Source organism: Megalobrama amblycephala, linkage group LG10 (assembly GCF_018812025.1).
Source record: "Megalobrama amblycephala isolate DHTTF-2021 linkage group LG10, ASM1881202v1, whole genome shotgun sequence".
Lineage (NCBI taxonomy): Eukaryota > Metazoa > Chordata > Actinopteri > Cypriniformes > Xenocyprididae > Megalobrama > Megalobrama amblycephala.
The window spans coordinates 31,491,113-31,515,902 of NC_063053.1; the positions used below are offsets into that span (position 1 = coordinate 31,491,113).

The window sequence follows — 24,790 nt, forward strand, 5'->3', positions numbered from 1 at the left end:
TTAGTATTATGACCTTCATCCCTGAATCCCATTCATATAAATGACTGATTTAAAAAAAAAGTTCCTGAAACTCGGCATGTTTACTCAAGAAAGTCTTGTTGTCCATGTGTATGAAGTTCTGTGAATTTTGGATTCAAACATTCAAACTGATGGAAACTGATAGAAAAATAGATTTCTTCTCCTGTGGTTCCCTCTAGTGGACAACATTAGTACAACATGTTGTAGTCCGTCGACCATTTTGAGTTGCTAAAAACTTTTTTTCGATCTCCTAAACCACTCGACTGATTCACATGAAATTTTGCATGTCATCTATAGACACTAATGACAAAAGTTCTCAAAAGAATTTTAATTAGTCAAAGCGTTTAGAAGATAGTTCATTTAGCCATGGCTCAATACACTTATAAAACTATATCTTCTCAACAATCTGATGAATCCAAATTCTGTTGATCACTTGTTTGATGTCTTCAGGGTATCTAGATGATAAATTTGGGGTTAAATAGACAAATGGTCTAGGATGAACCCTTCAGTGTTTGGATCTCTGATAATCTCACCTGTGCTCGATATTCTCAGTCGTCTGAAGCTCTAAAATGATGTTATTGACTTAAAATCTTCTCATCTGCTGCAGCCCTCATATTTGTGAATGAACTTATTCAGTGTTTCTAGCACAAATCACTGTGACTCTGACTGACAGAGGTTTTTGACTCTTTATCACTGAACCAGGATAGAGGTTGATGATCCCAACTCTGATAGACGTCAGGACTGCTTTTACAGGACATGGTGAATGTGTTTCCTAGATGAACAGATTTCACTGCAGGCGTCTGAGTCGCTTCACCAACTGATTTATTATTATTTATAATGTTTCCTGAGGTGCACTTATAATGTTAATATGATTTTTACATCAAATAATTGTCATAATTTTGAAATAAATGGCTATTTCCACTCTGATTTTAGCGCTCTGATTGTTTACATGTGAAACCTTCTCGAATACTATCACTACATTTTTACTATTACAGCTGTCTAAATGAACGAATGGTGAAAAGTGTTGATTATTGCCTTATATTTAGATCTGTTCATCACAGGGAAGGTTGCAGTGATGAGAAACTGAGCAGATGACAGACAGTCTGTTGATGGTGTGAATGCAGTGATCTCGTCATTACAACTAAATTTCTGCACTCCAGAAATGCTTTCACCATAATTAACAATGCAAACACGATGTAAATCCAGTCAGAGATTTGTAACCTATGTGGGTATTTGTTATGGGTTTCTGATTAGATAAAGTTTTGTTTGTAAATTTGTATAAAGTTAGGTTAAAATGTACTGTGGAAAATGTGCTCTGAGATAACCTAAATTGCTGGGTCTGTCATTTTAATTTCTTTATTATTTGATTGGGCGCTTTGTGAATAATAACCTATCAGGTATCAGGATATGTAGGAGGGGCGGGACAAGGAGGAGAAGGAGAGAACGCACGAGAGAAGCAGAACAGGTGTGAGATGTCGGCGAGACAACTCTCTGAAAGTGTGAATTGTCTATAGAATAGTGCACTTTATAGTTCATCTCGAGGATATTAGAGTGGACTTTGAACTGTGTTACTGCTGGCTAAGCGTGACCGCGATGTTCGAGTTTATTTAAAGTGCGTCACAGACGAGAACGGAAGAACCACTGGCGGCGAGCCAGTACATTCTACGTGAACTGTCTATATCGTGCTAGTTATGGAGGAGAACGACAACGACTGTTGTGTTCATGGTACATTCGGGAGTCTCGTGCACTGTTGAACGGAGCGGGAGGATACCGCGTTGAGAACTGAGCTACCGGATGAATACGCTGACGGCTGCTCGTGAGTGCGGCTCGCGACTGATGGATTCCGATTGACCTGACGGACTGTGCCTGATCCTAACTAAAGAGAGCAACATTTTCTATAAAGGTACCTGTTTATTTTCTTTTCTTTGCGGCTCAATTGAGTGAAGCGGCCGTGTGTTTTTTGGCCTCTACGATCACAAGCAGCGAAACAGGCCTGCAACAGATACTAAGGGTTATTTAAATTATTTGCCGGCTTAGGAATTTATTTTATTGAGTTGGAAACATTTTTATTTTTGTTTTATTTTTTCCTTGATACTGTTGACTGTTTATTTTTCAGGTAAATGTCAATTTGAAAAAGGGACTCATACACTTGTTTTAATAGAAGCTTTATTGAAAAGAATACATCACATATATATTTTCTTTCTTTCTTTCTCATTGATACCATTTAAGTAAATTCAAGTCTGATTTAACTTTATTTGTATTTGTGGTAATTGAGTAATTCATTTTTCCTGCTATATTGAGATAAAAACAAAATAGATAGCATTACAAATTTAAGTCAATACAACCCATCATATTAAAGACCCAGGGCGTCACCCATAAAATTCACAGTTAGAGGAAGGGGGCGCTACACAAAATGGAGGCACCGCTGGGATGGGTTTTATAAATTTGTGGTCATCTAGGCTGTTCAATTGCATCTAAATTTCCTTGCTTTAATTGCGAGAACAATCATGGAGTCTGTATTGTACAAAAAATACCAAGATACACTCAGCAGTTGGTGTAAAGGAGAAGAACTTGATCCAGCTCATGCTATACTGATTGCTGGGGTGGCAGAGGATGTCAGCATTAGTCAAATTGAAGAATTGATGCAAACTGTGCGCTGTTGGGGTCGTGTAAGAGTAAGAGGAAGGACCTACAGTGTTGAAGCAGGAGGTTTGCTGGTTCTGTGTGAATGTAAAGAGGAAATAAAACCACAGATTGTTCCTGAAGTGCGGAGTGATGATGGTACTATTGTGTGGCACATAGTGGTGGTTGATCCAAGGCCTGATTCATCAGATGCATCAGAGGACTTTGTTGGCAAGCTACAAAGTTTTTTGCAAGCTGAAGGTAAAACAATTGCTGACCTCCAAGATTATGTAGCTACCTCAGCACCCGCTAAAGGTACTGAAGAATTCTTCATTCATGCTATGGCTGAAGTGATGAAGCAGTCTAACAGAGGTATGGCTGAAAGTCACAGTTATCGTCGACTTCGAGTGTTTTCTGGGATCACCCCTACCCCAATGGGAGAGGAACAAGTTGAATATTGGCTTGAACAAGCAACAGTGATGGTAGAGGGCAGTGATTGCCCTGAAAAAGAGAAGAGACGTAGAATAATAGAAAGTCTGAGGGGTCCTGCACTAGAAATTGTTAGGTCTTTGCGGTTTAGCAACCCTGAAGCTAGCTCAGATGAGTATATTTCTGCAATTGATAGGGCTTTTGGATCTCCAGAGACTGGAGAAGATTTATATTTTGCATACCGTCTCATTCAACAAAAATCTGGAGAGATGTTATCTGATTATGTACAGAGGCTGGAACCTTTTCTAGCCAAGGTTGTCAGAAAGGGGGGTGTAAGAGCTCAGGATATGAACAGAGTGAGAATTGAGCAGTTGTTGCGAGGAGCAGTCGGGGCTGACATTATGCTTTTACAGTTACGTCTCAAAGAGAAAAGAGCTAACCCTCCTACATTTCTTGAGCTGCTCAGTCAGATTAGGGTAGAGGAAGAACATGAACGCTCACGGCGTAAAGTCCATGCAAGGGTTCGGAGTGTTGGAGCACAGGATTGTGTATCTGCAACTGATCTTGATTTGCAAGAGCTTAGAGCTGATGTGAAGGCTCTACAAGATAAAATGTCTGAATTGAAAGTGAAGTCCAACCCTGTCAGCAAAGTAAGTGTCAGCACAAAAGAACAGGTTAGGCAGTGTACATCAGATGATAAAGCAATTGGAGCCTCTGAATTACAGAAAAAAGTTGATAGACTGAGTCAGAAAGTGAAGACATTGGAGAGTAGAGAGCCAGCTCAACCTGCTTCTGCCTCTGCTGTGAAAGTAAAAGTCGGTGATATTGGCAGTAAGAAACCTCTCTCCCAACAGGAGGATGATTTCTTTTGTTATCGTTGCGGGGAGGATGGTCACATTTCAACTAAATGTACTGCTACGCAGAATGAGAAGAAGGTAATCAGGAGGCTTATTGCTTCTCTTCGGAAAGCTAAGGAGAAACAAAGTAGTTCTGAGGTCAGTTCCGACAAGGAAACCACACACTGCTCTGCTAGAACACAAATGGTCCAGAACACAGCATCAGTTGCAATTCCGACTGGGTTGGTGGGACCAATTTCTACTGTGACATTGAAGGTAAATGGTAACCCTTGTACTGCGCTGTTGGATAGTGGGTCACAAGTGACCATTGTATTTGAGAAATGGTACCAGGAACATCTGTCACATATCCCTATTCAACCAGTATCAGGATTGGCTATTTGGGGACTTAGTGACGAAAGTTACCCCTACCAAGGTTATATAGTGGTGGATGTTCAGTTTCCTAAAGAATTAACTGGCACTCTAGAAACCTTGTCAGTGCTGGCACTTGTGTGCCCTGGTCCAAATACTCCTGATCAGACTCCTGTAATATTGGGGACTAATGCCAGTTTGTTCCAAAGACTGTTTGCTCTTTGTGACAAAGAGAAGGGTAGCAATCTGGTTCATGTTTTCAATATAAAAAGCTTTCTGCCAGACAGCCTACCTGAGTCTACTGTGTTCAAAGCAAGGCAGGGTGGTGAGGATGACATTGTGGGTCGGCTGAAATGGAAAGGGCCTGGCTCTATAACCATTCCACCAGAAGACATTTGTTGTGTTAGCTGTCAAGCAGAGTTTTCTCAACCAGTGACTAAGGGTATAGTTTTGGTGGAGGCTGATGAAGTAACACCATTGCCGCAAGGATTGATGGTTCAACCTATGGTAGCTTTAGCTTCAGCTGTAAATGGAGAGAATTTCTCTGTGCTTGTGCAGAATGAGACCAAGCGAGAGGTTATCATACCTGAAGGTGCTTTGTTAGGGAATGTGCAAGTTGCAGATATGGCTGTTCCACCGGCGAGAGTGAGTAAACCTGAGGAGATAGATCCAAGTCTTTTTGATTTTGGGGATTCTCCCATTCCTGTGGAATGGAAAGAAAGGCTTAGACAAAAATTAATGCAGAAACGAAATGTTTTCTCCCTACATGAGTGGGAAGTGGGACTGGCAAAGGGGGTGGAGCATTGTATCCAATTGTCGGACACCCGTCCTTTCCGTGAAAGATCAAGGAGGATCGCTCCTGCAGATATAGAGGATGTACGTAGACACTTGAAGGATTTACTAGAGGCAGGGATAATCAAGGAGTCTAGGAGCCCATATGCTTCTCCTATAGTAATCGTTAGGAAGAAGAGTGGCAAAATCCGTATGTGTATAGACTACAGAACCCTCAATAGTAAGACTATTCCTGATCAATATACAACCCCACGGATTGACGACGCCCTGGATTGTTTGGCTGGAAGCCGCTGGTTCTCTGTGTTAGACCTTCGAAATGGGTATTATCAAATACCCATGTCTGAACCAGACAAAGAAAAAACAGCCTTTATCTGCCCGTTAGGGTTTTATCAATTTGAAAGAATGCCGCAGGGGGTTATGGGGGCCCCTGCGACATTCCAACGTCTCATGGAAAAGGCTGTTGGAGACATGAACTTGCTCCAAGTGTTAGTATATCTTGATGACCTCATTGTGTTTGGAGCTACATTGGAGGAGCATGAGGAAAGACTCCTCAAGGTGTTAGATTGTCTGGAGGAGGTAGGTCTCAAGGTTTCATTGGACAAGTGTCAGATATGTAGGGATAAAGTCAAATATGTCGGTCACATAGTCTCAGCAGATGGGGTATCAACCGACCCAGACAAAATCGAAGCAGTTGCTAAGTGGCCGCAGCCAACTGATCTGAAGTCCCTCCGCTCTTTCCTGGGCTTCTGTGGTTATTACAGGAGATTTGTGGCAAACTACTCTGCCATAGTTAAGCCTTTGACAGAGCTTACGAAGGAGTATCCTCCCATTCGAAAAGGAAAGAAACAAAAGTCTCTCCCTGATCAGACATATCATGATGAATCAGAACCTTTTGGTTCTAGATGGACTGATTCCTGTACTGAAGCCTTCCATAAGATCATTGACTGTTTGACTCATGCACCTGTATTAGCGTTTGCTGATCCCACCAGGCCATATGTCTTACATGTGGATGCCAGCCTAAAAGGGCTGGGGGCTGTGTTGAATCAGGTGTATCCTGAGGGGTTACGTCCCGTTGCATTCGCTAGCCGAGGGCTCAATGTCGCTGAACAAAAGTATCATATCCACCAGCTTGAATTTCTCTCCCTTAAGTGGGCGGTGGTAGAGAAATTTCACGACTATTTGTATGGTGTGAAATTTACTGTGGTGACGGATAACAATCCGCTCACTTATGTGTTGACCACTGGAAAGCTCAATGCCACTGGGCATAGATGGCTTGCAGCCTTGGCGACTTATGATTTTGAGATAAAGTATCGTCCGGGCCATACAAACATTGATGCAGATCTACTATCAAGACGTTGGAATGACTCGCATACTGAAATGTGGAAACATCTTTCAGAGGTTGAGGTGAAAGGAATATGCAATTGTATCCAGTTGGGAGACTCAGCCAGTGCAGAGCGACTAGTTGACAGGTTAGGGGTGCCTGCAGAAGGTATTCCCAAGCTATATGCATTTGCAACTAATCTTGGAATGGCGCAGTTGGAACAATTCACTAGAAGTGATTTGAGGAGGGCCCAAGACATGGATGATGTCATAGGAGTGGTAAAGAAGTTTGTGAATGCAGATCTCTGGCCATCTAATTTGAGTCAGTATCCCCAAGAGGTAACGTTAATGAAGCGTGAAAGTGAAAAGCTGAGAATCAAAGATGGATTATTGCACAGAGTTCTGAAAGATGTATCAGGAAATGAAACGTTTCAGTTGGTGTTACCTGACAAGTTTCGGTTACAAGTGATTAAAGCTTTACATGATGACTTGGGCCATTTGGGGGTGGAACGCACGACAAGTCTAATTAGGGACAGGTTCTACTGGCCTCGGATGGCACAGATGGTAGAAGCTTATGTGAAAAATTGTGGCAATTGTGTTTCATGGAAGAGTACTCGTACACGGGCAGCTCCACTGCATCAGATAACTTCAGGGGGTCCTATGGAACTGGTGTGTATTGATTTTCTGACACTGGAGTTTGATACAGCAGGGTTTAGTAATATACTTGTTGTCACAGATCACTTTAGTAGATATGCACAAGCATATCCTACCAAAGATCAAAAAGCAGTCACTGTAGCTAAGGTGTTGGTCGAGAAGTTTTTTGTCCATTATGGATTACCCGCCCGAATCCATTCGGATCAGGGTCGGGATTTTGAAGGACGAGTGATCCAAGAGCTCTTAAAGAGTTTAGGGATTCGTAAATCCCGAACAACACCCTATCACCCCCAGGGTGATCCACAGCCAGAACATTTCAATAGAACGTTGCTGTCGATGTTAGGAACTTTGAACACTACACAAAAAAGGCAGTGGAGCCGTTATGTGAGTCAACTTGTACATGCATATAACACTACGAAGAGTGACGCCACTGGGTATTCACCATATTATCTCATGTTTGGTAGGGAGGCTAGGCTACCGGTGGATATTTGTTTTGAGACTGAGGCAGAGAGAGTCAGTCATTCTCAATATGTAGAAGGACTGAAGAGAGATTTGAAACGAGCCTATGATCTTGCAGAGGAAACAGCGACTAAAGTGCACATAAAAAACAAAAAAGCTTACGATAAAGTCGTGCGACACCAGACATTGGCTGAAGGTGACAGAGTGTTGGTGGAGAATCTTGGTCTTCGTGGAAAACATAAACTGCAGAGTAAATGGAATCAATTGCCGTATGTAGTGGTGAATAAATACCAAGATTTGCCCGTATATACGATCAAGCCAGAGAATGGGATGGGTCGCACAAGAGTCCTTCACAGAGATCACTTGCTGCCTATTGGGCAGACGGTTAGGATCCCCCAAGAGAACGACCCACCGCCTTCCGTGAATAGGCCTATAACTCGAAATCAGAGAGGTACCTGTTATAGTGATGATCATAACATGCAGTTTTCAGTATCACAGAGTCTGAGAGAGGTTGATGAGAATAGTGAGACAGAAAACGAGTTTGAAACATGTTTTCATGGAAAAGAACACCATGAGACTCTTGAAAAGCAAGTTCCTGAAACAATTGAGAATGATAATTCTGAGGAAGGTGAACTTATAGAAATCCACACTGCAGATATGAGTGATGGTGTAGAACATTTTCAGGATGGGGAAAAACCAGGTAGTCAAGAGAGAAGCCCAGAACCCCTACAATTAGAAAGCGATGGTTCAGTATCTGATGTAGAAGAACAGATTGAGGTGAATTTCCCTAGAAGATCTCAGAGGAAAGTGAAACCTGTCCTTAAACTTACTTATGATGAGTTGGGGAAGACGACAGATCATCCTCTGACTATTGTACATAGGGGAATAATTATTAAAATAGGTTCAAATTAAATTAAGTACATTGGTCTCATGGGGCATGAGGACCATTTAAAGGGGGGGGAGAGTGTAACCCATGTGGGTATTTGTTATGGGTTTCTGATTTAGATAAAGTTTTGTTTGTAAATTTGTATAAAGTTAGGTTAAAATGTACTGTGGAAAATGTGCTCTGAGATAACCTAAATTGCTGGGTCTGTCATTTTAATTTCTTTATTATTTGATTGGGCGCTTTGTGAATAATGACCTATCAGGTATCAGGATATGTAGGAGGGGCGGGACAAGGAGGAGAAGGAGAGAACGCACGAGAGAAGCAGAACAGGTGTGAGATGTAGGCGAGACAACTCTCTGAAAGTGTGAATTGTCTATAGAATAGTGCACTTTATAGTTCATCTCGAGGATATTAGAGTGGACTTTGAACTGTGTTACTGCTGGCTAAGCGTGACCGCGATGTTCGAGTTTATTTAAAGTGCGTCACAGACGAGAACGGAAGAACCACTGGCGGCGAGCCAGTACATTCTACGTGAACTGTCTATATCGTGCTAGTTATGGAGGAGAACGACAACGACTGTTGTGTTCATGGTACATTCGGGAGTCTCGTGCACTGTTGAACGGAGCGAGAGGATACCGCGTTGAGAGCTGAGCTACCGGATGAATACGCTGACGGCTGCTCGTGAGTGCGGCTCGCGACTGATGGATTCCGATTGACCTGACGGACTGTGCCTGATCCTAACTAAAGAGAGCAACATTTTCTATAAAGGTACCTGTTTATTTTCTTTTCTTTGCGGCTCAATTGAGTGAAGCGGCCGTGTGTTTTTTGGCCTCTACGATCACAAGCAGCGAAACAGGCCTGCAACAGATACTAAGGGTTATTTAAATTATTTGCCGGCTTAGGAATTTATTTTATTGAGTTGGAAACATTTTTATTTTTGTTTTATTTTTTCCTTGATACTGTTGACTGTTTATTTTTCAGGTAAATGTCAATTTGAAAAAGGGACTCATACACACCGATATAAAGTTGGTTTGACGTTGGATATTAGATATTCGATAGATATTCGGTCACGAAAATTTTCAATAGATTCTTTGTGAATAATTATAAATGTAAAAAAAGTGCCTTATTTGAAAGGTATTATAACATAGAACTAAGCACACATCGCAGTTTGTGAGTTTTAATCCTCTTTAATGTGTAGCAACATATTTTATCTCTAGCAGTGATGCGCTAGCGCTTAGGCCAGATAGGGACCGTCTACAAAGTACATGTGGAAGAAAAAACGATCTTATTTTTTTTTTTCACTTAAAAGCAATTTAGTGAACACACACAACGCTCACTCACAGAATAAACAATTTCAAAGACCTTATGTAGCTCCGCCCCTTTTCAGCGCTGCGCTCGCTCGTTATATTACATATTCTTGTAAAGTAAATATTCTTTGACAGTGATGCCATTGAAATGTAGATCTACCGCAAAATGTAATTTCAAAGACAATTTTATAAAGATGGCGGTGCGCTTGTATACTGTACACAAAATATGTAATTGGTTATGTTATTAGTGCTACCAATACAATCCTTTCATAATTCCCACTAAGCAAAGTTATGTCCAGAAGACGTCTCTTCACAAAAGTCGTACATTGAAAAGATATCCACTGAGGAGCCAGAATAAAAGTTTTTATGACGTCTTCTGAACGTCCAATATAGACGTTCGTTGAAACTCTGTACAAGGTTAAAAAATGAGCATAGACAGTAAAACACATGTTCACACCTTTAGACAACTTGGCATCTGTAATTCACACATCTTTGGATTATCAAGTCAAGTCACCTTTATTTATATATCCCTTTTTACAATGCAGATTGTGTCAAAGCAGCTTTACATTGATAACTGGTATATAATTTTGGCTATACAACAGCTCTTAAAGAATGGTGTTAAAGCAGGCAGATCAAAGCACTGTTGAATATCAAATGTCAAGTGTCCCCAACTAAGCAAGCCAAAGGCGACAGCGGCAAGGAACCCAAACTCCAACAGGTGACATCAGGTGTTAAAATGGAGAAAAAAAACCTTGGGAGAAACCAGGCTTAGTCGGGGGGCCAGTTCTCCTCTGGCGAACAGTCCTTTGTTACGACTCGGGTTGCTATCATAAGTCGGATAGGATCGCAACATTCAAAGTATTTATTTCAGTTCCATCCAGTTGAGGATCGTATTCATCATGCCGGTATGGACGGTTTGTTGAGGAACTGTGCTACTGGCTATCGTGTTGATGAGGCCTTCACAATGGATGATCTAGTTGACTCGATCTCTGCTGATACTTCAGGGCTGCGTTGTGGTCGTGTCAATGTGCAGGTCCTCAATCTCACCTGGATATGGCCCGGATCCGGCTGACTACGATAAGCCTCGGGATAAACAGAAAGACTAATATTAGCGTAGATGCCATTCTTCTTCTGATGTAACGAGTACATCTGGTGAAGTGTTCCCGGTTCGGGCTGACCTAATTTATGCAGCCTAATAATCCTTTAACGGATTTGAAAATATAAATTCGAGAGAAACCAGATCTGAACAAAGACTTTCTAGCTCAGCTGGGATTCGAACCAGGAACCTTCTTGTTGTGAGGAGACAGTGTTTTCCACTGAGCCGCTTGTGCTTCCCTTATGCATAGACATACATACAAACATACATATATCATACTATTTTTCATGTTTATATGTAAAATAAAATAAAATTAAAAACATTTACAGGAACAAAACTCTGTGTAGATATAAACACAGATCAGTGTTTACTGAGGATTTTACTGTGAATGTTGTACATTTCAGCATCTATCCAAACAATGTTAAAAGAAACACTGAGACAATGTTTTTGAAGCAGTTAATGAGATAATTAAAGGGATAGTTTACCCAAAAATGAAAATTCTATAATTTACTCACCCTCAAGTTGTTCAAAATCTGTATAATTTTCTTTGTTCTGCTGAACACAAAAGAAGATATTTTGAAGAATGTGTTAAACTGAACAGTTTTGGGGCACCATTGACTTCCATAGTAGTTTTTTTCCTACTATGGAAGTCAATGGTGCCCCAAAGTGGCCTGGTAACAAACTTTCTTCAAAATATCTTCCTTGGTGTTCAACAGAACAAAGAAAATTATACAGATTTTGAACAACTTGAGGGTGAGTAAATGATGATAGAATGTTCATTTTTGGGTGAACTATCCCTTTAAGTGATCAAATAATAGATGATTGAACATTTGCTAAAATCAAGCAGAGGAGGATTAAACAAACAGCATTACCATCTTTACTTATTACTAACCAGACTGACTTTATTTCTGTCGCACATCTACAGAAGTTATTATTGAGAATTAACAGAAGTTTAGATGTTGATGTTTGTTTCATTTGAAGTCACCATCAAGGTGGAGAGTGTTGCTAGTTGGGATCTTGGTCCTCATTCTTCTTCTGTTAGCTTTTATTTGGCTGTTATAACTGTGTTTGTAAAACACATTTGTTGTGGCAAAAAAAAAAAAGCCTAGATGAAGCAGGATAAGTTGTTATCAACTCCTTGTTATAGAAAAATTGTAAAATGAGCATCTAATGGTATGTTTTTAATTAAACTGATCTGAAGGTGGGTAAAAAGCATGCACAAGATTTGATTGAGTATATCATGAAGTCACACACATAGACATCATTATTTTGGATATGATTCACAATAATGGTGACAATCAAAACTAAAAAACTCATCCTTGTTTTGATTGTCACCATTGTTGTGAATCACATGCAAAATCTTGATGTCTGTGTGTGACGACATGATTACTCCCGCTCAAATATCTTGTGCACATGCTTTTTATCTAGCTTCAGGATAACTGATAATTTAATGCTATTGGTGCAATAATGCAGTTTCACAAGGTTGGTGGACGTAAATGCCAAATATAAACAGAAAATTAAAAACCGAAAAGTAGATTTTTGCTCTGTGATGATTTTGTTATCAACAAGAAGTTGATTTGGCTTTATCTGGACTTTCTTCGCCAAAACAAATGTGTATTGTCACAAGACATTGTGACAAATGTGTCCCACAGCTACAGCAGCCAATGAAAAGTTAACAGATGAAGTACAAGGACCAAGATCCCAACTAAAGCAAACACTCTCCACCACGATGGTGACTTCAAATGAAACAAACACCAACAAATAAATCTGTTAATTCTCAATAATTTCTGTATACGTGTGACAGTAATAAAGTCAGTCTGGTTACTAATAAGTGAAGCTGGTAATGCTGTTTGTGGAGTTTAATCAGATTTTGAGAGGTTCAGCGTCTTTTACTTGCAGTTGATTTTATCAAATGCTGAATCATCAGTTAATTATCTCATAAACTTCAACATTGTTTCAGTGTTTCTTTTAACATTGTGTAGATTGGACTTATATAAACACAGATCAGTGTTCACTGAGGATTTTACTGTGTATGTTGTACATTTGAGCATCTATCCAAACAGAGTTTTGTACCTGTAAATGTTTTTTATTTTATTTTATATACAAACATGAAAAAAGTCTGAAATATATATAGTTTAAATATATATAGTATAATTTTTAAGTAATTATTCTATAAGTATGTGAATTTTATGAATGTGTCTAAGGGCAGAACAAGTGTCTCAGTGGAAAACACTGTCTCCTCACAACAAGAAGGTTCCTGCGGTTCGAGTCCCAACTGATCCAAAGATGTGTGAATTACAGAGGCTAAGTTGTCTAAAGGTGTGAACATGTGTTTTACTGTCTATGGATGGATCCATGGCTCTTTTTTTTTAAACCTTGTACAGAGATCCAACGAACGTCTATATTGGACATTCAGAAGATGTCAAAAAAAGACGTCATAAAAATTTTCATTCTGGCTCCTCAGTGGACATCTTTTCATTGTACAACTTTTGTGACAAAGACATTGAAAAGAAATCTTTTGGACATAACTTTGCTTAAGCTCAAGTTAATTCAGTTCAGTTCAATATCAAGATTGATGTAGCATGTAGTTTATCAATTATGAAAGAAAATTTGAAAAAGCTATTATGCAACTTTACTGATATCACTAAGCTAAATATAAGAATTTAGCTCCAGCCAAGCAAGCCCAATGTTACAGTGGCATTGAAAAATGTTTTTCTGATGGTTTTACTGTCAAAAGTGATGCTGAAGGCATGCTATTGAAACGCAGTAATTGTGAAAAATCTCGCAAAGCCTCCTAAAGACTGAGCGTTATTACTGCCCCCTAGAGGAGCATGATGAAGTTGTTCTGAATGAGTTTGACATTCAAAATTTAAATAAATTAATGTAAATTCATACAGTGTTCAATCTCAACTTCACAGGGTGTGTCCTGTTACCTGGACCTAAAAGAACATTTCCATGCAGGTTTTTCTCTCATTTGTAAATCAGGGTAAATGCTATTGAATTAAATTCAAATCTGATAATAAATTCATTTAAAATACATACAGTTTTCTATGTCAACTTCAAATGTTGTGTGTTGTTGCTGGCTCCTAGAAGAACATTTTTATGTTGCTTTTAGTCACAGAACTGTAGCACAAGGCGAGCTATTGATATTCAAAGAAAGACATGAGCTCAGTGAAAATAAATAAAGTGTTCTAACTCGCATTCAAATGCTGTGTGTCTGTACTGGTTTCTAGAAGAACATTTTAAGGTTGGTTTCATCCAGGAAACAATAGCATAACATGTGTTATTGAAAGCAACAATTGAGAAAAATCTCGCAAAGCCTCCTAAAGACTGAGCGTTATTACTGCCCCCTAGAGGAACATGATGAAGTTGTTCTGACTGACTTTGATATTCAAAATTTAAATAAATTCATTTAAATTCATACAGTGTTCAATCTCAACTTCACAGGGTGTGTCCTGTTACCTGGACCTAAAAGAACATTTCCATGCAGGTTTTTATCTCATTTGTAAATCAGGGTAAATGCTATTGAATTAAATTCAAATCTTATAATAAATTCACTTAAAATACATACAGTTTTCTATCTCAATTTCAAATGTTGTGTGTTGTTGCTGGCTCCTAGAAGAACATTTTAAGGTTGGTTTCATTCACAGAACTGTAGCACAAGGCGAGCTATTGATATTCAAAGAAAGACATAAGCTCAACTCAACTCAACTTGTATTCTAACTCAACTTTAAATGCTGTGTGTCGTTATTGGTTCCTAGAAGAACATTTTAAGGTTGGTTTCATCCAGGAAACAATAGCATAACATGTGTTATTGAAAGCAACAATTGAGAAAAATCTCGCAAAGCCTCCTAAAGACTGAGCGTTATTACTGCCCCCTAGAGGAACATGAGGCAATTGTTCTAACTGAGTTTGATATTCAAACGTTTAATACATTTATTTCAAAATCATACAGTGTTCAATCTCTGCTTCACATGTTGTGTCTTGTTACTTGGACCTAAAATAACATTTTCATTCATATATTTATGTCATTTGTAATTCAGGATAAATGGTATTGAATTAAATTCAAGCCTGTTGAGAAATTAATTTAAAATACAGTTTTCCATAAATTCCAAAGGGTGTGTGTTGTTGCTGGCTCAAAAAAAAAAAATAAGAAGAAAAAGAAAAGGTTTTAGTCACAGAATTATAGCAGAAAACTTTTTTGTTTATTTGTTTTTAAAAAAAACAATGTTATTATCCAATTAAATAATCGCATATTTCCCCACATGCAATGTTCACACACAAACACACATAACTCACACAGCAAAAAAATAATGTGTTTACATCTTATGTGGTTACATCTAAAATTAATTTATTGTACTGAAGTAAAAGTGTTATTTAACATTTAGAAAGCATTAAGTTACACCAACAAAATTAAACCTACGCTTGGGATGAGGTAAACAGCTCTTTCACCAGTTGCAGTATGGGTGACCACCTGGTTATTGCTCTGTCACAGGGCATAGATGTGAGTTGTAAGAGATATATTTTTACTACTGTTATACCATGTAAATATTGATTTAAATTATTTGTAAAGCATGTTTGCTTTGTTGGATTAAAACGTGTTTTAAATCGCTAATAAGCTTTGTTAATTTTAGTTAAAATGAATTAAACAGGCTTGAATTTAATTCAATAGTATTTAACCTGAATTACAAATGACATAAATATATGAATAGAAATGTTGTTATGGGTCTAAGTAACAAGACACAACCTGTGAAGCAGAGATTGAACACTGTATGATCTTGAAATAAATTTATTAATCGTTTGAATATCAAACTCAGTCAGAACAACTGCATCATGCTCCTCTAGGGGGCAGTAATAACGCTCAGTCTTTAGGAGGCTTTGTGAGATTTTTCGCAATTATTGTGTTTCAATAGCATGCCTTCAGCATCACTTTTGACAGTAAAACCAACATCAAATTATTCTTCTAGGAACCAGAGACTAGACACGCCCTTTGAAGTTGAAACAGAGCATTGTATTTATTTTTAATTCATTTATGTATTATCTTTATTTTCAATAACATGTTTTCTGCTGCAGTTCCGTGGATAAAACCAAAACCAAAATGTTCTTTTAGGTCCAGGTAACAGGACACACCCTGGGAAGCAGAGATTAAACACTGTATGAATTTAAATGAATTTATTTACATTTTGAATGTCAAACTCAGTTAGAACAATTGCCTCATGTTCCTCTAGGGGGCAGTAATAACGCTCAGTCTTTAGGAGGCTTTGCGAGATTTTTCTCAATTGTTGCTTTCAATAACACATGTTATGCTATTGTTTCCTGGATGAAACCAACCTTAAAATGTTCTTCTAGGAACCAATAACGACACACAGCATTTAAAGTTGAGTTAGAATACAAGTTGAGTTGAGTTGAGCTTATGTCTTTCTTTGAATATCAATAGCTCGCCTTGTGCTACAGTTCTGTGAATGAAACCACCCTTAAAATGTTCTTCTAGGAGCCAGCAACAACACACAACATTTGAACTTGAGATAGAAAACTGTATGTATTTTAAGTGAATTTATTATAAGATTTGAATTTAATTCAATAGCATTTACCCTGATTTACAAATGAGATAAAAACCTGCATGGAAATGTTCTTTTAGGTCCAGGTAACAGGACACACCCTGTGAAGTTGAGATTGAACACTGTATGAATTTAAATGAATTTATTTAAATTTTGAATATCAAAGTCAGTCAGAACAACTTCATCATGTTCCTCTAGGGGGCAGTAATAACGCTCAGTCTTTAGGAGGCTTTGCGAGATTTTTCTCAATTGTTGCTTTCAATAACACATGTTATGCTATTGTTTCCTGGATGAAACCAACCTTAAAATGTTCTTCTAGAAACCAGTACAGACACACAGCATTTGAATGCGAGTTAGAACACTTTATTTATTTTCACTGAGCTCATGTCTTTCTTTGAATATCAATAGCTCGCCTTGTGCTACAGTTCTGTGACTAAAAGCAACATAAAAATGTTCTTCTAGGAGCCAGCAACAACACACAACATTTGAAGTTGACATAGAAAACTGTATGTATTTTAAATGAATTTATTATCAGATTTGAATTTAATTCAATAGCATTTACCCTGATTTACAAATAAGAGAAAAACCTGCATGGAAATGTTCTTTTAGGTCCAGGAAACAGGACACACCCTGTGAAGTTGAGATTGAACACTGTATGAATTTACATTAATTTATTTAAATTTTGAATGTCAAACTCAGTCAGAACAACTTCATCATGCTCCTCTAGGGGGCAGTAATAACGCTCAGTCTTTAGGAGGCTTTGTGAGATTTTTCGCAATTATTGTGTTTCAATAGCATGCCTTCAGCATCACTTTTGACAGTAAAACCAACATCAAATTATTCTTCTAGGAACCAGAGACAAGACACGCCCTTTGAAGTTGAAACAGAGCATTGTATTTATTTTTAATTCATTTATGTATTATCTTTATTTTCAATAACATGCTTTCTGCTGCAGTTCCGTGGATAAAACCAAAACCAAAATGTTCTTCTTGGATCCAGTAACAGGACACACCCTGTGAAGTTGAGATTGAACACTGTATGAATTTAAATGAATTTATTTACATTTTGAATGTCAAACTCAGTTAGAACAATTGCCTCATGTTCCTCTAGGGGGCAGTAATAACGCTCAGTCTTTAGGAGGCTTTGCGGGATTTTTCTCAATTGTTGCTTTCAATAACACATGTTATGCTATTGTTTCCTGGATGAAACCAACCTTAAAATGTTCTTCTAGGATCCAGCAACAACACACAACATCTATATTTGAAAAATTAGTCTATATGTATTTTATACAAATGTATTATCACATCTGAATCTCAATAGCATTGCTTTTGCATCACTTATGATAGTAAAACCAACTGAAAGCAGTTCTTTTAGGACATAGTAATAGATCACACTATTTGAATTTGGGATTGAATATTATGGTTTTTCCTCAAAATGTAAAACTTCTTTTTCTTAATAACATTGCTATTACCACTACTTTTATTCTTTCCAATATGTAACATTTACAGTCTTTTACCAGGTGAGACTGAGTGTGTGTATGTTTCAAAGTTTTGTGTACACAGTTTGATCGCCTTTTTCCCAAGAGTAAAGTATATGGATGGAAAAATTGAGCGTATTTCCTCTTCGTTTTGTACTTTGTAGACGGTCCCTATCTGCTATTTTACATTACAAAATGAATAGGTTTCTGATACAGCAAAGCAGATTAAACACATAAACTACATTGTGTGTCCTCTTCTACTTTTTCAAACAATTCGAACACAACTTGTTTTTTGTTCTTATACTGAATCGTTATTGATCTATTGAAGTATTTTCGAAGTTGAATCTCTGACGAATGTCAAACGTCCAATGTCAAACCAACTTTATATCGGTCTCATACACTTGTTTTAATAGAAGCTTTATTGAAAAGAATACATCACATATATATTTTCTTTCTTTCTTTCTCATTGATACCATTTAAGTAAATTCAAGTCTGATTTAACTTTATTTGTATTTGTGGTAATTGAGTAATTCATTTTTCCTGCTATATTGAGATAAAAACAAAATAGATAGCATTACAAATTTAAGTCAATACAACCCATCATATTAAAGACCCAGGGCGTCACCCATAAAATTCACAGTTAGAGGAAGGGGGCGCTACAGATTGATTGTGTAGTGTAAGAGCGTCACTGATTATAACAGGAGTTTTGGGAAGTGTCCAGATAAACTCTCGCTGTGTGATCGACAGCTTCAGTTCCTCAGATCTTTACTGTATAACTAAGATTAGGAAGAAAAAATAATAAAAGAACATGATCGAAAATTAGGGCTGCACGATTAATCGCATGCTATTCTCACGCGCATTTCGTCAGTAAAGCCGGTTCCCTGATTACCGCTAAATCGCCATCACCTGTTTTTAAACGGAGCGCCTTTTAATAGACGGAGCCGTAGTTCACGGACAAGCCACGCAATATCGCGTTCATTATCGCAGGCGATTCATCTGCGATATGAACGCGATATTGCGTGGCTTTTCAGTGATCTACGGCTCCGTCTATTAAAAGGCGCTCCGTTTAAAAACAGGTGATGGCGATTTAGCGGTAATCAGGGAACCGGCTTTACTGACGAAATGCGTGTGAGAATAGCATGCGATTAATCGTGCAGCCCTATCGAAAATATCAGTGACTTTAAAATATTGAGTGAGTGGAAATGAGGATAAATAAACCATAAATGATATAAAAATGATGATAACATCAAAAGAATTTCTAATTATCTGAAGAAATACTGATGAAACTCAACAAAGCTGATATTAAGATCATATTTGTGTTTCTGCACTGTTGAGTGTGTGTGAAAGTGTGTGAAAGTGTGTGAGCAGCTGCAGTATCAGTTCAGTCACTGTGACCAGGCCTGGATTAAGAACACGCTGGGCCCTGGGGCTATAGCAACACCAAGGGCCCCCTTTCATCTGATTGCCATTCCACAGTGTCTTGTACCACAAGAATATTTTTTTTTTATTGTTATCATTTTTATATTTTTACAAATTTCATTTTATCAAATCATTTAATATAAGCACAAGCACACTAAATATTCCATGCTATTTAACATATTTTAAAATATATTTAACATATAAAATATTTAACATATTTTAAAATTGTATTGCATATATTGCTGACACAATAATTCTTTCCTCTGATTAACACAAAATAAACTATTTTGAAGAATGTGGGTAACCAAACAGTTGATGGTCCCCAGTGATTTCCACATTATATTTTTTTCCTACTATGAAAATTAATGGGGACCAGCAACTGTTAGGTTACCCACATTCTTCAGAATATTTTCTTTTGTGTTTAACAGAAGAAAGAAACTCATTCAGGTTTAAAACAACTTGAAAGTGAGCATGTGATGACAGGATTTTAATTTTTGGGTGAACTATCCCTTTAAGGACAAGGGTCCGCATGCTAACTATTAGGATGCTGTCACTTTAAGACCTGCACGCGTCCGATTTTCTCAACTCATTTCAGACATAACCAACTGTGTTTATGTAAACCTTTTGTGTATTTGAGAGTATTGTAGCGCAATCAGACGCGAAAGATGAAGTCCATAGTCAGGTGCTGTTTGACAGGCTTAAGTGTGTGCACGCTTCGGGTGTATGGGGTCAGAAAAAGCGCATCTCAGAACAGCACACGAACTACAGGTTTAACTGGCAGGGCTTTAAAGCACATGCAAATAAAGAACTTTTGTGATTGCGAATAAGTGCAGTGTCCCGTGAGTAACTCTACCGCTGTGTTAACATGTTATGTGAATGTGTCGAGGTCGAGTTGTACGGATGGAGGCACCAGAACTGCAACTGATAGAATGTGCTTCAAAGGCAGATAGTGGAGACAAGTCACACGACATTGGTGTTCGTCAAAAAACAGTAGGAAAGTTAATTCGGGATTTTTACATGGGTGATGATGATGAGAGAAAAACACTGACATTCTGAATTCAAACGTCAATAAAATCAATCGACTCGTCCCTGTAAATGTTGAAAACACCTTACGTTTTCATGAGAAACAATTACCATCCGAATAGGGCTTAACTCGTTATAAGAATAATAACTTGCTGCAGTTGCTATCTCACCTTCTTCAACGTGTAAAGCACGCAGATCGGCGACGGTGTAGGTGGGTGAAGATAATTGTGAGCTGCCGCTGCACGCGGGGTCTTCCACTGGCTCGGATGTTTTATGTGAACTGAAGTAGTTAGTTAGTTTTGGAATTTTTGCTGTAAGATTAGCATCCCTTTTATCCCTTTCAAGCTTATTTTTCCTTTTTTGCGCACCACTATCACTTTTTTTTTATCATTTTGAACACCAGCGAGGCTGAACAAGCAATAAGCAAAGAGGCGTTTCCCGATGTCATAGCGCGAATTGTAAGGTGATTTTGATTGGACGGTGATTTATCAGTCAGGCACATTTTCCAATAATTTTTTCTTGTTATTTTATTAGACACAAATCAACCACCTTTGACTTGTCAATCTCATTTCCTCCAGCCAATCACGGGCCCCCTCTACCCGCGGGCCCTGGGGCTTCAGCCCCACCTAGCCCTCATGTTAATCCGGCCCTGACTGTGACTCGGAGGTTTTTGTACGACTCTTTATCACTGTGTGAACACATAACCACTGTGATAACTCTGACAGTGATAACGTCCAGCATCTTCAGTCTGGACTCCACTGATGGTCAGAGTGAAATCACTGTTAGATCCACTGCCACTGAATCTAGATGGAGTTCCTGACTGGAGGGTGTTTGTATAATAAATCAGTAGTTTAGGAGCTTCTCCAGGTTTCTGTAAGTACCAGGACACACAGTATGCTGAGCTGCAGCCAGCAGCACTTCTACTGAGTTTACAGCTTATCACAACATTTTCTCCTGGTGTTGCAGTTTTCACTGCAGGAGTCACTGTGATCTGAGCTCTACAGCCTGAAAAACAAATCATTTATGAGTCCAAAAAATACATTACTTGACATTTTTAAGATGTATTAAATTAGGCTATACAACTTAAATGATTTATTTTAAATTTATAGTGTTCACCTTGTAGTATAAAGCAGTATAAGAGCGTCCAGATGATGATGAAGGTCATGTTGATGAAGATTGTTGTGTGTGTCAGTGATGAAGTGTTAAACTCACAGCACTATAAACACTCTCAGAGCACTGAAGCATCTGATCAATATGCAAACACACTCCAGATCATTTACCTGAAGACAGATACTCAAAAAAGTGTAGATTCTTGTTTGTAAAACTGATGCACAATGACCTGAAGTTGTTTTTTTTTCCAGTCAAAATTTTCTTTTTCCAACTTGTTAAAACAAAAGAAAAAAAATCTAATTTATAATTTTATATTCAAAACCCTAGCGTTTTGAATGGTGTAACTTAAATGCCTCTGATTGGCCACTGTATTCAAGAAATCATCAGTGATTGGCTACATTGCTCAGCGCTGCAACAACACCTTCTCTCTCCACACTCTCCAGACTGGAAACACAAATACACACTGACGCATCGCATTTGCAAAATCTGTTTGTCCTGTTTTGTACCCTCTAGCACCCCTGTAGAACCGGGTCTGATCGGGTCAGTCGCACTGGTGCTTCTAAACACTTTTTCACAGTCGCACTGTAGAGCCCTGCCATTGGTAGCGTGGTTTATTGTAAAACTTTTTTTCCTCAGTCGTTCAGAACAAAAGTGGCAGACATGTTACGTACTTGTTCAGATGACATTTTCCAGTGAAAGTTCTTATTTTGAACAAACTTCCAAGACGTGAATCAGTAATTGTGAAGTAAGTGAAGATCCACACTGGTGCGGTGACTGACAGCCACACAAACACCTCAAAACATTAGATTCGTCCGCGCTGAGGAGCCGTGCCGACGCACAACCCATGTGTGGAAGATCATTCCACAAATAACTGCAATTGCAGGTTTCAAACAGAGATGGAGACAAAGAGACAAACTTACAGACTGCAGCTTTAATAATTAATCAGCATATTTACCAGAATGTGAAATGAATTCTGAACATTTTCTCTTTTCATGTGTAGGAGTTTGTGAGCATTAATGTGTTGAAGGAATAATGATGGGATTTTCTTTGACTGTTTTCTTCATGTTGTTTCTCTCGCTGTTGGAGAATTTCTCCTAGTTTTCTCTTGAATCCTAATGGAAAGCCACTGGTAACTGATTTCTCTGTGCTTCTCTCAGGCGTCACTCCTCCTAAAGTGAGCGTCCTGCCGCCCTCCAGCGCAGAGATCTCCTCTCTGAACACAGCGACACTGGTGTGTGTGGCCAACAAGGGCTTCCCGTCAGACTGGAGCCTGAGCTGAAGGTGGACGGGAGCAGCAGGTCTCAGGAGAGCAGCGCTGGGCTCCTGGAGAAGGACGGTCTGTACAGCTGGAGCAGCAGCCTGACTCTCTCTGAGGAGGAGTGGATGAAGAGCGTCTCGGTGAGCTGTGAGGCCACACGGAGCGGCCAGTCTGCGTCCACTGGAGACACTGTGAGGAGACAGCAGTGTTCAGAGTAGATCTGCTGACTATATGTGTGCTTTTACAGTCTTGATTTCATTACAATTCAGTCAATAAAACATAATTGTAACATTATGTCCTTTTTGTGTCATTTTTGTTTCGGCTCTTTCATTGGATCAGGGCTTTAGCTCATATTTTATAAATAAACTTCACTCAATGGAGCATGAAAACACCTGCAGATACATGATGAAACGAGATCTGCTCAATTCTCAGAGGAACACAATCACAAATGTGATGCAAATGAGTTTAACTCCACTCAGTTTCACTGTTTGACTTGATATTCTGAGCCATATATATATGAAATAAAATAAAATGATATGATGTCAAGAGGATTGGAGCAATAATTAAATTAATAAGGGAAACACATCTACTGGTGTAAAGATGTAACTTGCAGAAAGAGTCTGTAAATCACCAGCACTAATGCTGCAGGTAAACACATCTGTCGTGTCCATGATGGAGGATCTGCTTCTGTCACAAGACTCAACTATGAACATCAGGACTTCTGAAATGAACTAAAATGGACATAAAGGTGGAGATGGAGTGATGGAGGGACGCAGGAAGAATATTCTCACTGGAGTGACGTAAGCTGCTGTTTATATATGCTGCTCTTGTGTTATGATTGACAGCTGAAGATGAATGAACATACATGCTTCTGTTTACAACTACATTTGCTGAAGTTTGTGATTGTGTTCAGTTTACAGTGATCTAAAGAAACCTTTCTGAGAGAATCTGTTGTTGAGTGTGTGTGAAAGTGTGTGAGCAGCTGCAGTATCAGTTCAGTCACTGTGACTCTGACTGACGGAGGTTTTTGTACGACTCTTTATCACTGTGTGAACACATAGCCACTGACGTAGTGTAAACTCTGACAGTAATAATGTCCAGCATCTTCAGTCTGGACTCCACTGATGGTCAGAGTGAAATCACTGTTAGATCCACTGCCACTGAATCTAGATGGAGTTCCTGACTGGAGGCGGTTTGCATAATAAATCAGGAGTTTAGGAGCTTCTCCAGATTTCTGTAAGTACCAGGACACACAGGGTGGGTTACAGTATCTACCACCACTGAGTGTTGTAGCAGTACTGAGTTTACAGCTCATCTCAACATTTTCTCCTGGTTTAACAGTTTTCACTGCAGGAGTCTGAGTCACTGTGATCTGAGCTCTACAGCCTGAAAAACAAATCATTTATCAGTCATTAAAATATATATTATTTTTCACATTTTAAAATTGTGTTAAATTTATATAATTTAACTTGTTCCAAATACATGCTGTTTACCTTGTAGTATAAAGCAGTATAAGAGCGTCCAGATGATGATGAAGGTCATGTTGATGAAGATTGTTGTGTGTGTCAGTGATGAAGTGTTAAACTCACAGCACTATAAACACTCTCAGAGCACTGAAGCATCTGATCAATATGCAAACACACTCCAGATCATTTACCTGAAGACAGCAGAAACACTGTTTTGTCATTTAGTATCTTTGCTAATAAATTTCTATTGATCATTTTCAGAAACAGACACTCCTGATTTACTTCATGTTATTTTGGGTGGATCTTCTCCCTCTAAACACTGTTTTAATGATCAGTTTCATTCAGACTTTGATGCTGAGAGCATTTAATACCTGTGCTGCAGATTTGATATCATCATGATACTGTAGAACAGGTCAAAGGTCATCCGATAGAGAATGACCATCTCAATCTGGCTAAAGATTTCATTATAAAGCAGTTTAATAGAAGTAGTGGAGTTTAAATCACATGTGTTTGTAAATTTGATAAATGTAGTTTTTGACTAATTAATTATAAAATTTCCTCCTTCATGCAATAACAAGTATTTCCTTTAAAGATGAATATTTAGTGTGTGTTTTCAGCTCAATCATGTTGATGTTGAGAAGAGCTGCTGTTGAGTCTCATATCAGTGTGTGTGAGTGTCGTTCGTCTCTTT

General features: G+C 38.5%; 1 protein-coding gene, 1 pseudogene and 2 gene segments (V, D, J or C); 2 read left to right on the top strand and 2 right to left on the bottom strand.

Moving 5' to 3' along the window:
* The first annotated feature begins 1,806 nt into the window (after positions 1 to 1,806).
* LOC125277351 lies at positions 1,807 to 22,669 on the top strand. Its single transcript, XM_048205759.1, has 2 exons — positions 1,807 to 9,153; positions 22,533 to 22,669. Exon 1 carries the CDS (start codon positions 2,526 to 2,528, stop codon positions 8,409 to 8,411), a length of 5,886 nt encoding a protein of 1,961 aa, XP_048061716.1. The 5' UTR covers positions 1,807 to 2,525; the 3' UTR covers positions 8,412 to 9,153; positions 22,533 to 22,669.
* Positions 20,416 to 24,655, bottom strand: LOC125277384. The segment is given in 3 exon segments: positions 20,416 to 21,270; positions 21,382 to 21,545; positions 24,291 to 24,655. Coding segments are annotated over 2 exon segments (369 nt in total).
* Positions 22,430 to 22,899, top strand: LOC125276380 (annotated as a pseudogene).
* LOC125276381 lies at positions 23,676 to 24,297 on the bottom strand. The segment is given in 2 exon segments: positions 23,676 to 24,019; positions 24,127 to 24,297. Coding segments are annotated over 2 exon segments (393 nt in total).
* Positions 24,656 to 24,790: the final 135 nt, after the last annotated feature.